The sequence below is a fragment of the Tenrec ecaudatus genome, chromosome 9 (genome assembly GCF_050624435.1).
Source record: "Tenrec ecaudatus isolate mTenEca1 chromosome 9, mTenEca1.hap1, whole genome shotgun sequence".
Lineage (NCBI taxonomy): Eukaryota > Metazoa > Chordata > Mammalia > Afrosoricida > Tenrecidae > Tenrec > Tenrec ecaudatus.
The window spans coordinates 72,627,159-72,642,699 of record NC_134538.1 but is presented as its reverse complement, the minus strand read 5'-3'; the positions used below and the strand labels follow the sequence as shown (position 1 = coordinate 72,642,699).

The window sequence follows — 15,541 nt, the reverse complement described above, 5'->3', positions numbered from 1 at the left end:
TGAGTCTAACTGTATTTCCTTCTCTTTTTATGCTGAACCCACAGTTTGCATATATTTTCTTTAAAACATTAAGATGATCATTAGTTTAAGACATTTGAAATAATTTAATCATTTATGTGCCAAGCTTAATCATGCTGACATTCTATGGAAATCAATTAAATAATTTACCTTTTAATAATCATGACAACTTTAACTGGCTTTTATTTTCTGCTTTGGCGGCATCCTTATTAAAGCTTGTGATTTTTATCGCAAATAGGCAAAAAATAAAATAAACAAATAAATGAAAGTGCTTGTTCTCAACGTACTTCTTTGCACCACGGTGTAGTAAGGGGTGGCCTCTCTCTCTCTCAGTTAATCTTCAGCACTCTGTACATACTATTCTGAAAGACTGTGGTGAAGTAAGGTCGCCCATCCTTAAGCAAGATGCTACACAGGGGAGGGTTAGCTGAATTGGAAGGATCTTCCACATCCCAAATTTCAAGCATACTGCAACCAGGCCTTAAAAAAACACACACATATATATTAGAAATAATTCATATCTATCTAGTTGAGATATGTAAATTCCACTATATTTTTAAAAATTTCATTTATAAAATCATAATTTTAAAGTGTTTCTAAAGCCATAGGTTCAAAATACAGAAATAAATGGATCAGTGAAAAAGTGCAAAGTGTAAAATTAAGTGTAAAAATGTATAAAGTGAAAAAGTAAGCCTATTACATATATTATATATTAATGTCCCACAGAACCAAATACAGCATGCTCTAGTAATAAAGGTTCAAAATATGAAAGGGCTTTTAAAAGTTCATGGAAAAATAGAATTGGAAGATAATAAAATGTTTTCACTAACTTTTTGAAGGCCCCTTGTACATCCAGAGACAGATTTAAAAATTAATTGTCTAGATCAAATATTAATTTAATTTAAATGGCATCATCATCCAAATATCAAAACCTACTAGTGGTGATAAAGATAAAGAGATAAAGATGAAGTGATTTCTGAGACTAAAGTGACTCAGATAAGCATGAAAATATAAAGTTCACGACATGAAAGGGGACCCTCTGTCCATTTTGTTCTCAACCCTTGGCTTTTTCAGGGTGCCTCCAAGAGTAGGCATGGCACTGGAGACCCCCTTGCAGAAGGTCTCGGGGAGGAGATTAGCCAGTCAAGGTGCGATGTAGCACCAACAAAAAATACAACTTTCCTCTAGTTCCTAAATGCTTCCTCCCCCACCTTCCGCCCACTATCATGATCCCAATTCTAACTTGTGACCTCCTCCCTGGGGGACGGAGAACAGAAAAGGGGGTTAAGGGATACGTCAGACAGGACAAGATATGACAAAATAATAATTTATAAATTATCAAGGGCTCATGAGGGAGGGGGTAGCGGGGAGGGAGGGGAAAATAAAGAGGACCTGATGCCAGGGGATTAAGTGGAGAGCAAATATTTTGAGAATGATGAGGGCAATGAATGTACAGATGTGCTTTACACAATTGATGTATGTATATGTATGGATTGTGGTAAGAGTTGTATGAGCCCCTAATAAAACGTAAAAAAAAAAAAAGAGTAGGCATGGATGACACAGCTTTATCACCAAGAGAACAGCCCTGCATGAGAGTCACCCGGGAAGGTGGGAAAACCCACTTCTAATTCTTTTAACAGATACACTGAGGTGAACTGACATACAGGAAAATCACTGGTGTGGTGTACAAAGTTTGTGAGGATGCGCACAACGGCATGGTTGGGTAAGTACCGCTAGACTCATGGTGCAGAACATTACGGGTCGGAATCAATTTGATGGCAAGTCCTTTTGCAGTCAATTCCCTTTCCCCAACCAAGCCCCGGGCAACTCCTGATCTGTCACTGAAGTTTTGCTTTCTCTCTCTTGAGGTTCCCCTAATTAGAGTCATCCGTACATTGAGTATGTTCTTCACTTCTGGGGTCTTATTTGAGCCCTGGCGCCCTGGTTGAGGCAGCTCCCCTCAGCCCTTCCTTACACTCCTCACATTACTGTACAATGGCCAAGCCCCTTTCAGGGAACCAAGAAACATGAGAAGGTAACAGAAGTTAGCTTGGGAAAAAACAAACTATGCAAAGTCAATGAGAAGTGGGTAAAAACTCTTCAGCTGGCCACACTAGCACAGTATGCAAAACTCTGTGTCTAAGCCTAACCCCTGACATTACATACTGTAAATCACAGTCCTTAGTGGCCATGACACAACTCTCCCAACTGAATCCCCATGGATATTCATTACCTCTTTAAAATGGAATTAGTACTTTGGGGAGGTCTATGCATAATTTAAACTTCCCTACTCAAAAGTATCTAAAGATATGCTTCAGTGGGGTGTGGGTGGGGAAAGCTCAGTTTGAGGTGTTGTACCTCCAAGTGGCTTGCTTGCATGCTAGCAACAAAGACTACCAACTTCCCACATCTAGGCGTTGAAGCAGACAAAGAAGCCACACCAGGGAGGGCCCTCCATTCGCTGGAAATTAGCCAGCGACATGCTAACAGTAGTTGAAACATTTAAGTGCCACCTGAGAGGTACAACTCCACAGCTGCTCGGTGGGAGAAGAGTAATAGTCAGCTGCTGTAAAGGAAACTCTACTGAGCAGTCCTGCTCTGTCCTATAGGGTCTCTACTGTCAGATTCTGAGTTGGAATCAACATGATGACATAGGGTTTAGTTTTTAAATCTTGTCTGCTTGTTTACATTAGCATGTTTCAGAAATTAATACTTTAAGTTGGTATTAATTTCTACAACTACCATTGTAGTTCACTAGTTCATTTTCACTGCTAAATAGCATGTCATGGTAAGGAGATAGCACAATTTGCTTATCCATTCACAAGTAGATAACCACCTTAGATATTTTGAAATTTTGGCCTTTATAAATAAAAAGGGCTGTTATTAAGTCTGAAATTGATCATTTTGGGCAAATGGAATGTGAAAGTTGGGGAAAAGGAGGGATAGTAGTGCTAGAACTGAAATTAGAGATCGCATGATAGAATTTTGCAAGACCAACAACTTCTTCATCACAAATATCTTTTTTTCTTTTTTTTTTAAAAACAATTTATTAGGGGCTCATACAACACTTAACACAATCCATACATATACATACATCAATTGTGTAAAACACATCTGTACATTCTTTGCCCTAATCATTTTCTTTTCTTTTTTCTCCTCTTTTCTTTTTTTTACATTTTATTAGGGACTCATACAACTCTTATCACAATCCATACATATACATACATCAATTGTACAAAGCACATCCATACATTCCCTGCCCCAATCATTCTCAAAGCATTTGCTCTCCACTTAAGCCCTTTGCATCAGGTCCTCTTTTTTTTCCCCCTCCCTCCCCGCTCCCCTCTCCCTCATGTGCCCTTGGTAATTTATACATGGTTATTTTGTCATATCTTGCCCTATCCGGAGTCTCCCTTAGCCCCCCCTTCTCTGCCGTCCCTCTCCCAGGGAGGAGGTCACATGTGGATTCTTGTAATCAGTTCCCCCTTTCCAACCCACTCACCAAGTATCTTTTTTTCAACAACATAACTGGTGAGTATATATGTGGATGTCTCCAGATGGAATAAATAGACATTAAATTTACTATATCTGAGGGAAGAGATGATGGAAAAGCTCAATATCAGCAGCCAAAATAAGGCCAAAGACAGACTATGAAACAGATCAAGAAATGCTTACATGTAAGTTCAAGTAGAAGCTGAAGAAAACTAACACTAGTCCGCGAGAGCTCAAGACAACCTTGACGAGATCCTACCTGAATTTTGAGAACATTTCAATAGATTTGACTCATCGATCACTAATGACATAAGCTTTGATATGATATCAGGAAGACCATGCATGAAGAAAGCATAGGGTCATTAAAAAGCCATGAAATAAAGAAAAGATCAAAGTGGATGTCAGAAAGAACTCTGTAAGTTGTTCTTGATTGTGGAGTAGCTAAAGCAAAAGAGAGAAGTGATGGAGTAAAGATCTGAACATAATATTTCCCAGGGCAGCTCAAGAAGACAGTGTGAAAGCATTGGAATGAAACAAGCAAAGAGCTAGAGTTATAAAACCAAGAACATGCTAAGCATATGATCCACAGAGGGACCATCAAAAAAAGAAGGGTGAAGGAATATGCAGTCAGTGTGCCAGGAACTGGCCTACAGTCAGCCATTTGAAGAGGCAGCGTAGCACTAAGCACAGCGATGCTGAAGGAAGAAATCCAAGCTGCACTGAAGGCATCAGTAAGCATAAATAAATAAGGCTGCAGGAAGTGGCAGCATGCCAATTGAAATGTCTCAACAAGCTGATGATGCACTGAAATCATTCACTCATCTATGCCAGGAAATTAGGAAGATGGCTTACCTGGACAACTGAATGGAAGAGATCCATGTTTGTACTCATTCCAAAGATAGGTTACCCAACAGAATGCAGAAATGATAGAAGACCATTTTTTAACAATACCATTAATGTCTCATGAAAGCAAACTTGCTGAAGATCGTCCAGTAATGGCCCCAGCAGCACATCTACAGGGAGCTGCCCGAAATTCCGACCAGATGCAAGAGAGACCACGGGACAAGGGGATATCAGTGCTGACATAGCTGCATCAGAGAATGCCAGAAAGATGTTTACTTGTGTCTTGGTGACGATGCTGGATCATAACAGACTATGGACAGCACTGGGAAGCATGGGGATTCCAGAACACTTCATTGTGCCCACACAGGACCGGTCTGTGGATTGCCTTCCTTGCAACAGAAGGAAGACCGTCTGCACGATGGTGTCTATCAGGATTGTAGCTTCTCACCATACTTACTCAATCTCTATGATGAGCAAATAATCAGAAAAGCTGGGTTCTATGGTGAAGAATGATTCGGAATCAGCGATCCAGAATATACATAGTATGGGAGCAGACAGGTTCATCTTTCTCCCATGGAGTGGCTGGTGGGTCTGAAGTGTCAACTTTGTGACTAGTAGCCCAATGCCTGACCCGCAATGCCACCAAGGCTCCTTCAATGGCCACTAGCAAAATCCCAATCCCAATCCCAATGACCTTATATCCATTAGGGTGGAAAAACTGAATCCCTCCATGTGGAAAAGTTTTGTGAGTCCTAGAAATGTTGAGCATGAACCGGGAGGCCAAGCAATTCAAACCCCAGGCATATTTCTACTCCCGAAGACATGAAAGTAAGAATGCAAACAGAAGCCACTGCTCACTGCAGTACTTCTCACAACAGCGCGCAGGGGAAACCATGTGAATGCCTTCTCAACAGATCAATGGGCAAACAAAACATAGCACATGTGTGTAAAGAAACATTATTCAAGCAGAAAGAGAAATTAATTGGCGATACTTGACCTAATATAGATGAATGTTGAAAATACGCTGAGCAAAATAAAGTCAGTCACACCGGGACAAAAATGGCATGGCTTGTTTTATGAGAAAGACATATGTGGAACTCAAAGCTTAGTGGTGGCTACCAGATGTAGAAGGAAGAGGGGAAAGCAGAGTTTCTGTTTCCATGGCACCGAGTTTATGGTAGTGGCGGTGCACTGAGACTGAGATAAGGATAAGGGTAAGTACAATGAAAAGTGTAATCCAGGTCATGGAACTGAACACGCAGGAACAACCCCATGGGGTGAATGTCTTATTGTGGGTACAACAATTGCACCACAATAAAAAAAGGTTAAGTTTCAAATGTTAAAGTAAAATATATAATAAAGATACTAAAAGGCACTATCATTTTTTGATAAATATCTTCCACGTACGTTATAGTATCGTTTTACTTGTCTACAGTGAATAATTTTAATTAAAATATCAGGGATAATAGTTTAATGGAATTTACTTAGGATTACTTGTCTCTAGGTGACTCAAAAAGTTAATGCCTTTGGCTGCTAACCAATAAGTTGGAAGTTCTAGTCCACCCACGGGCACCAGAAACTTAATCATTGAAAGACGCCATGAAGCAGTTTTATTCTGACACACACAGAGGTTAGCTATGAGCTGGAGTTCACTTGATGGCAACGGATTCAATTTCAGATAAAAATTCTTGAATTAAGATAACTATAATAAATGGCAACATTTCTCACTTTAAAATATACTATATTATCGATCGCAGACTTAATACTCACTTAGTTCTCACGACACACCATGCTTCTTCTAAAATGTAATAATTCACATGTAATTCCAACAATTTATCTCTCACTTCTTGGGCAGATTTTCGACTATATGTAGAATAAACTATTTTTGTCCGGGCCCTTTAAATTCAAAGAAGTGAAAAGATTAAAAAAAAGAATGCACTAAAGAAAGCTTTCTAATAAATTAAAACGGGAATGAATACTCATTGGATGGAGTGCTGCTATACAAAGGTTAGTCAAAACGTGTTGCTATAAAATCATAGAAAACTTTATTTTTATTTATTTTTTAATCATTTTATTGGAGCTCATACAACTTATCACAATGCATATGTACATCAATTGTGTAAAGCACACTTATACATTCGTTGCCCTTATTATTCTCAAAATTCGCTTTCTGCTTGGGTTCTGGGAATCAGCTCATTTTTCTTTTCCCCTCCCCCTCCCTTCCAGCTCTCCTTGTTTCTTTGCTCCAAAGCAGCAACTGGTGGTTTTGAACTGCAGTCCATGTGGATCGTAACCCAGTGCATAACCACTATGTCACCATGGCTCCTTTCATAGAAAACTTTATTAAAGAAAAATACCAAAATGTGAATCCACGCTTTCCCCACATCCTTCATCTGGACCGATACACTTCTGAAGGGCGTGTTTGCATCCCTCTAACCTGCTCTGAAGAAGTCTATGCTCTTCAGTTGACACCACATCAAAACAGCGGTTTTAACAACTTCAAGGAACTCAAATCATGTTCTATTTAAATATTGAGATTCAGGAACAGAAAGATGTGTGAAGCAGCAAGATCAGGGCTGGAGGGTGGGTCGGTAAGGGTTACATTAGTGCAAATTTTCTGACCTTTTTCTCATCAATTCACATGACAAAAGAAGAAATAGAGAGGGTCACTAAGAAACTTCCAACCAAGAAAAGCCAGGGCCAGATGGCTTCACAGGAGAATTCTACTAAGTATATAGCGAGGAGCTGTCACCAATCCAGAATACAGAAGGAGACAGCAAACTCCAAAACTCATCCTATGAAGCATGACCCTGAGACCAGAACCAGGAAAAGACTCCACAAAGAGGGAACAACAGCCCAATGTCCCTCATGAACACAGATACAAAATCCTCAACACAATTCTGGCAAATAGAATCCAACAACGTACCAAACAATAACAATTATCCATCATGACCAAGGGAGATTCATACCAAGATGCAAAGGTGGTTCAACATTCAAAAACTACTCAAGGTAATCCCCCACAAAACAAGACAAAGAATAAGAAGTACGTGATTATATCAATAGATGAAGAAAAAGCATTGCACAACAGCCAAGACAAAATAGATGACTGGGACCTATTTAAAAATAAAACATGTACGTATATCAAAAGACTTCATGAAAAGGATAAATGAGAGCTCATAGATTGGGGAAAAATCTTTAATAATGACACATGGGCAAGGGACTAATTACTAAAACGAATAGAGTTCTGCAATACCTCAATTATTGGGGGAAAATCCTAGATAATCCAATTAAAAGGTAGGCAAAGGCCATGAATAGGCAAGGGAAGGCATTCAAGTGACTAACACACACGAGGAAATGCTCACAATCACTGGCCGTCCAAGAGATGCACACCAAACAACAATGTGCTATCACCAGACACCGCAACAATAACCTAACTAAAACACACACACAAACCAGAAAACACCAATGCTGGCGTGGGTGGAGAGAGACTGGAAATCTTTTTAAATGTAATTTTGCTTCATAAGGCATAGTTTTCCTTTCCAGTTACAAGGTAGATTGCCAAACAGGAAGATGAAGAGGGAGGAGAGCAAGTGCAGAAGGGAAATGCCCACGGACAGCTTCCCAGCCTCCACCTTCCTGTGCCACCTTCCGTTTCACAGCCGTGCTAACCCAGGAAAAGAACGACTATCTTTCTTAGAAAATTTATACAGTTTTACATATTTCAATTTCCACTTCAGTTTGTTAAGGCTTAAACTCGCTGTATAAACTAAAATGATTTTGTGCTCTTCTTGAGATGCACTTATTCTTATTATATGCATTTTATAATTTTGCATAAATATCTATTTTCTCTAAATATTTTGCTTTCAGTAAAATTATTTCCACCTTGTCCAGTATATTAATTAAAAGCATATTAGTAAAAATGCTTTTTATTGACTAGTAAGATTTACTGCCTATGCTTTTTGTCTTAGGTTTGCAAAATTAAGTATTAATTACTAACCATTCCAAAACCAATGCTATGATGTTGTGTGTTATAACTGCCTGTTTTAAGAAGTAAATGCATTGATCATTTTGAGTGAAATATTTCAGTATTCAAATCTCTCTCATATCCTTTAAGAATCACAAGAACCAGTGTTCTGCTGCTGTTACATCAGATGGCACCATTTTCACCCTCAGCCGGTCATATTAAAATTGCTTTCAATGTCACAATCTATAAAAGGAATCTAGTCTGAATGCTATACCTGATTTCTGAAGTTGTTTGAAGAAGGATGACCACTTCTAGAAATATTAGCATGCCATATTTAACACTTAGAACAAGGGATAAATATAATGATTTCTTGAAAACAAAACCAAAACAATTTCTTTATAAACCATTTACTATATATTTACTTTGTATGTAGACCATTACTCATGAAAAATGAAATGGTAAATAGTCACATATCTCAGGCAGTACTTGACTTCTAATCCTTTTGTCCAAGTGGTATGCAGTAATCTGCACTGGTCAAAAAGATGTGGGATCTTTTGTGTAGTCTTCGATAACACATCAACTGCAAACCTGCAGCCTGAATTCGTATGGGCCTGAGAAGTTAACGTGCTGGAAACCTTCAGGGTGACGGGAACCTTGGCAGAAAGCTGCTAAGCGGGATGCGGCCATTTTTAATATATTGAGACAGGAATTCTTGTACTCGGCTGGTGGGCTTGTAAATATATATAGCAACTGTGGAAAGCAATGTGGCCCTACCTTAAAGAAATGGGAATGGAAATTCTTTACTATACAATATTATCTTTGCTGGGCATATACCCCAAAGAAATGAGACAGAACATGAACAGATGTATGCTTTCCTGTGTTGGTTAACGCATAGTTCACAATAGCAAGAAGCTAGAAACAGCCCAAATGCCCATCAGTAGAAGAATGGACAAAGAAACTCTGGTACATACATATTATGGAATATTATGCATCCCTAAAAAAACCCAATGAAATCATGAAACACCTCATGACATAGATGAACCTGGAAGCCATTATGCTGAATAAAGTTGTTGTTGGGTGCCAGTGAGTCGGCTCCCACTCACAGTGACCCTGTGCACAACGGAATGAAACACTGCCTGGTCCTGCTCTGTGCTCACTATTGCTCCCACGCCCACTCTTGAAGGCGTTGTGTCAATGCATCTCGTTGAGGGCCTTCCTCGTTTCGCAAACATGATGTTCTTCTCCAGGGACTGGTCTCTACCAACAGTATGTCCAAAGGAAGTCTTGGCAGCCTTGCTTCCAAGAAGCACTCTAGCCAAAATTCTTCCAGGATGCGTAGGTTTGTCCTTTAGCTGTCCATGATATTTGCAATATTCTTCAAATGCACCAATTCTGTTTCTGTCTTCCTAATTAAATGTCCAACTTTCACATGCATATGAGGCAATGGAAAATACCATGGCTTGGGTCAGGTGCACCTCAGTCTTCAGAGAAATATCCTTGCTCAGCATTCTAAATAGGTCTTTTGCTTCAATATTTACCCAATACAACTCATCTTTTGTACTCTTGACTGCTGCTTCCATGAGCATTGATTGTGGATCCAAGCAAGTTGAAATCCTTGAAACTTCAACCTTTTCTCCATTCATCATGATGTTACCTATTGGTCTAGTTTTGGTCTTCTTTACAATGAACTGCAGTTCACAGTGAAGGCTGCATTCCTTGATCTTCATCAGGTGTTTCAAGCCCTCCTCACTTTCAGCAAGCAAGGCTGTGTCATCTGCATACCACAGGTTGTTAATACACTTTCCTCCAATCTTGATACCACATACTTCTTCATATGATCCAGCTTCTCTGATTAATCACCAAAGGGTAAATATTGTATAAATCCACTACTATAAGGATAAAGGATCAAGACAAAGAGAATCTTCTGCCCTCAGGTCATGTAATTTTGTAATCCGGTCTTCCAAGCGGCAAAGTAGGGAGCCTGTCTAGTGACCATGAACCACATATCATCCTGTTTATATGTACATCTTCCAAAGCACTTCGACAGAGGAGACTTCACTCCAGCTGGGGTCCGTTTCTCAAGACGAGTGGAGAGGGAGAATACAGTTGTTACCATTCAACATTGTGCTATGGTCAGCCCAAATCAACAGACACTCCTACCAAATTAATGAATGAACTTTACAGAAATGCAAGTCAAGATAGAGTTGTGGGGCTGTATATTTTGGAGAAGGCAATTACACTTCTGTTGCAGGGTAACTGAGTGGAGCAACCTCTCATGAGGGAGGAAACACTTAACAATACTTATGTAGAACCCAAAGGGGAGAATATGTCCGGTTCTATGTTCCTAATTGGACAACTTCGACCTAGTTTCCATCCAGGTCTTGGTTACCCAGGCCAAGTGCTATAGACTACTGGGACTTTAGACGCTGTCCCTTAGAGGTGCACAACATCCTTCATAGGCCACACTAGAATGATGATGGAATGTGGAAACCCCACTAAGTAAACTGGCCTTTACCTCAAAGTCACCTGTAGCAGAAAAGGAACTGACATACGTCCTTGGACTTAAGACTGAAAGGCTCTAGTGTGAAAAGAAGCAGATGACTGGTCTCCCAAGGTTATGGAATTAGCGGTCATTGGACTCTGGTTTAGATCTCTTGCTTTGAGGGTGCCCAATCGATGCTGCCATGTAGTTACTACTTTAATGCTTTCCTTGTTGCTTTCTGATGGCATGCGTTACTCTGGTGGGCATGTAAATGAGTTTTATTGAAAGGTTTCCCCCATTACAAATCCCCATTATTTGTGCAAATAGTATCCAGTCACTTAAGAGTTAAATCTGCACAAGTCCAGGATTCGTGTTTTGCAGTCTAAAGCTGGTCTATACTTGGGACACTTCCTTTTTTCAACACTGTTTTAAATTCTATACCACTGGCTAAATTAATGACACTATCAGTGGAATTATCTTCTGCTCCAGGGCATGATTTATAATACTCTGTGTAGTATAAAATGATAATGATGTCTCTAAAGTGAACCAGACACAATAGATATTATGAATGGATTTGGGGCTCACACTTAATTCTAGGCACAATTTAAGAACAACTAGTTCTTATGACATGGCCCGGTTTGATGCCTGCCCTCATGAAGAGGTCATTGAAGATAAGGGAGCTATGCTAGAAGAGCGGAGAAGAAACTAGACGACACTCGGCTATCAAAAAGAATAGTGTCTGAGGTCTTACAAAAGGCTTGTCTTAAAACAAGGAGCCATCCAAGTGAGGCATCAACGGAGTCCGTATAGTATAAGCACACCAGGCTGGGTATCTAAAGAACGTAAATAATAAAATCCAAACCAAAAGGGCGAACAATATCAGAGGTTTAATTCTGAACACCTAGTTTGCATAAGGCCATGGATGACAGTGGAAGCCCAAAATCCATTTGAAGGGACCCCATTATAGATGAAGCATCTGGGAGATTCCCTCTGACTCTAGACGAGGGGTGTGAACAGCCTTGCTATCAGACAGAGTGCCTTGTAAAGTCGATTATGGTACACTGAAATATAACACCTTATCATCTGATTGCCATTTTGACCCATTTAAAGTTGTTTCAGATTTTAGTATTTTCTGCTTTCTTTTCTATCAAGGTTTTTCTATTTTGCTTTGCCATTATTGATTGTTTGGTTTGGTTTGCTTCCTGTTGGTGTTTTGTAAATAGGTACATTTTTAAAATAGGTAAATCCATAAAAGAGAGTAATTGGATTAATAATTGAATAGGGGCAAGGCAGTGGAGGTTGGGGGGGATGGAGAGCTAATAACAAGCACAAGAAGAAAATGTTCTGAAATTGATCATGGTGATGATTGTACAATTCTCCGTAATATTATTGAACTATTAAATAGTGACATGTGAATTATATGCCAGCAAAACTATTTACAAAGTTACCCCTTTAGAATTTCCCCAAATAATCACCACAACCTTCGGGCTGACCTCTCTGCCTTTGAGTAACTGGCCTAGCAGGTGCCGTCAGATCGGACCTTCTTTTGAAGGCACCGTAACGAACTTAAGATGAGTGTATTCCTGAGTGAACTTGTCTGCAGTCATCCCCTGGGGTTACAAGACACACTGAAACTTCTCTTCGCCACAGAAGAACTGGAACTGTAGTAGAAATACTTTATGCCATTGTGCCCGATCTGATCCCGCCACACCGAGGCAAAACACTAAGGTGATGCAACTGAACAGCAAGGGAATGGAGCGGCAAGGTCCCCAGGGAATGCTGCAAGTGGACTTTGGGGCCAGGGCATGGTGCCCCAACAGATTGGATTAGAAAATACTCCTAAAGGCCAACAAACGATCCTTGAACTAACTACAAGCTTTTCTTTCTTGTGTTTGGTTTTGTTTTTTTGTCATTGGTTTGTTATTGTTGTTGTGTTGTATATTGTTGCTTGGTTTTACTCTATCTTGTTTTTGTGCATATTATTATCTCCGCAGGTCTGTCTAAATAAGATAGGCTGGATGAACAATCTAGAGGAGAAAACAACGGGACCGACAGTTCCGGGGGGACATGGGATAGGGGGAGATGGGGGAAAAGGAAGTGGTGTTAACAAACCCAGGGACAAGGGAACAACAATTGATCCAAATTGGTGGTGAGGTGGGTGTGGGAGGCCTGGTAGGGCATGATCAAGGGTAATGTAACCAAGAGGAATTACTGAAACCCTTGTGGGAACTGAGCGTGATAGTGGGAGAGGAAGAAGTCAAGAGAAATAGAGGAAAGAGCTGGGAGGCAAAGGGCATTTCTAGCGGTCTAGATAAAGGCATGTACATATGCAAATATATTTATATATGAAGGTGGGGAAATAGAGCTATGTGCATATATTTATAGGTTTAGTATTAAGGTAGCGGAAGGACATTGGGCCTCCTCTCAAGTACTCCCTCAATGCAAGAATACTTTCTCCTATTAAATTGACATTCTATGATGGTCACCTTCCCGAAACAACCGCTGAAGACAAAGCGGATGAATAAGCAAATGTGGTGAAGAAAGCTGATGGTGCCTAGCTATCAAAAGATATAGCATCTGGGGTCTTAAAAGCTTGAAGGTAAACAAGCAGCCATCTATCTCAGAAGCAACAAAGCCCACATGGAAGAAGCATACCAGCCTGCGTTATCACAAGGTGCTGAAGGGATCAGTTATCAGGCATCAAAGAATAAGAAATCGTTATCATTGTGTGCTTACCTCCATGATACGCTCGCTGAAGACAGAGCAGGTGAATAAGCAAATGTGGTGAAGAAAGCTGATGGTGTCCGGCTATCAAAAGATATAGTGTCTGGGGTCTTAAATGCTTGAAGGTAAACAAGTGGCCATCTAGCTCAGAAGCAACAAAGTCCACATGAGAGAAGCAGACCAGCATGTGTGATCGCAAGGTGTCAAAAGGATCAGGGATCAGGCATCATCAGAACAAAGGGGGTAGTGTGGAGTGAAGACCCAAAGGCCATTTGTAGGCTGCTGGAGATCCTCTAGTTCCTAAATGCTACCCGCCCTCCCCCTCCACTATCATGATCCCAATTCTAACTTGCAAGTCTGGCTAGACCAGAGGATGTACACTGGTACAGCTAGGAACTGGAAACACAGGGAAACCAGGGCGGATGATCCCTTCAGGATCAGTGGTGTGAGTGGTGATACTGGGAAAGTAGAGGGAGGGTGGGTTGGAAATGGAGAACCGATTACAAGGTTCTACATGTGACCTCCTCCCTAGTGGGACAGACAACAGAAAAGTGGGTGAAGGGAGACCTTGGACAGGGCAAGATATGACAAAATAATAATTTATGAATTATCAAGGGTTCATAAGGGAAGGGGGAGCAGCGAGGGAGGGGGAAAATGAAGACCTGATGCCAGGGACTTAAGTGGAGAGCAGATGTTTTGAAAATGATGAGGACAATGAATGTACAAATGTGCTTTACACAACTGATGTATGTATGGATTGTGATAAGAGTTGTATGAGTCACTAATAAAAAGATTAAAAAAAAGAAATAAATACTTTATGCCTTACCTTCCCATATTATTCAAAATAGCATACATAAGTTCAGGACTGTAGTTTCCTATTTCCTGCTATTTTCTACAAAGCAAAACTTCATAAAATTTGAATTTTTCATATACAGCTCTTAGTATACATATTGGTTAGACTTATACTGGGTGGTAGCACAGTAGGTTCAGGATATAATATTTACCTTGCATAGTAATGTGCTCATGGAATAAACTTAAGTAAAGGATGGATGCAGTGAAAATATAGAATGCAGTAGATGTAAGTTCATAAACAGAAGCTCTGGAAAAACACATGAATTGAGGCTAAATGTAGTAAATAAAGCATTTACCGTGGATACTCGTGTATAAGTCAAGTTTTCAGCACATTTTTAATGCAGTGTTGTGGCAACATTAGGTGCCTCGGCTGACATGCTGGTCGGCTTATACTCGATTATGTGCGGGACAAAGTGGGCTCCGATAGTGTCGGAGCAAGAAGAAAACCCATCTCAACAAAAGTTTTTGAAACACGGAGAAAAGTGGCATGACAAATGACACAGGACTTCTTATGTAACCCCGATCCATGTCTGTATTAGTTGTCGCTGAAGACCTCAGGCACATAGGATGCCCAAGCCTCAAAAGTAGAACAAGAGAATGAACTTCAAATGCCACTTCTAATAATAGGCTACTAGAACAATCAAAATGATTTTTTTAAATTGTTTTTACGAAAAATACTAAAACTTTCTGATCTGAATGGAAACAGGAATTCTTATAATGTACCAGCAAAAAAACTCCTTAAATTTTCATAAAAGCAAGTAATGGAAAAATAGTCAGGTACGTTTTCAGTTCTTACACACACACAGCCTTATAAAAGGACTAGGCATGTGCTCGCTTTGGCAGCATACATACTGAAAAAGGACCAGGCAGTCACCAGGAAGATCCACATGCCTGCTTAGGTCAGGTGTGTAGAGCTGTGTTGGGCAGGCCAAGTACAAACCTGGGCCCAGTACAGCCATGTGCTACTGCTAGGCTCTCTATTGGAGCATACATAGACAACGAGGCTAGTGTAAACAGGAGACAGATAACTCTCATACTTTGGGAAAAAGGATGTGTACAGTTTTCAAAGAGTAGACCTGCTCAAGGTGAACAGAGAGACAGAATTTCTGGGTGTTATGATTTTTTTAAACTTTCAGCATGAATATGGCAGCATATATGTATGTATA

General features: G+C 40.1%; 1 protein-coding gene across 1 annotated transcript in view; it reads right to left on the bottom strand.

The window, feature by feature from the left end:
- Positions 1-334: 334 nt before the first annotated feature.
- Positions 335-15,541, bottom strand: part of LOC142456400 (putative C-mannosyltransferase DPY19L2) — a 94,526-nt gene continuing 79,319 nt past the window's right edge. The window contains exons 21-22 of the mRNA XM_075557550.1: positions 6,124-6,249; positions 335-498 (exon numbers count right to left, since the gene is read on the bottom strand). Of these exons, the coding sequence (XP_075413665.1) occupies positions 348-498; positions 6,124-6,249 (277 nt within the window). The 3' untranslated portion in view covers positions 335-347. The remainder of the gene's footprint in view (positions 499-6,123; positions 6,250-15,541) is intronic.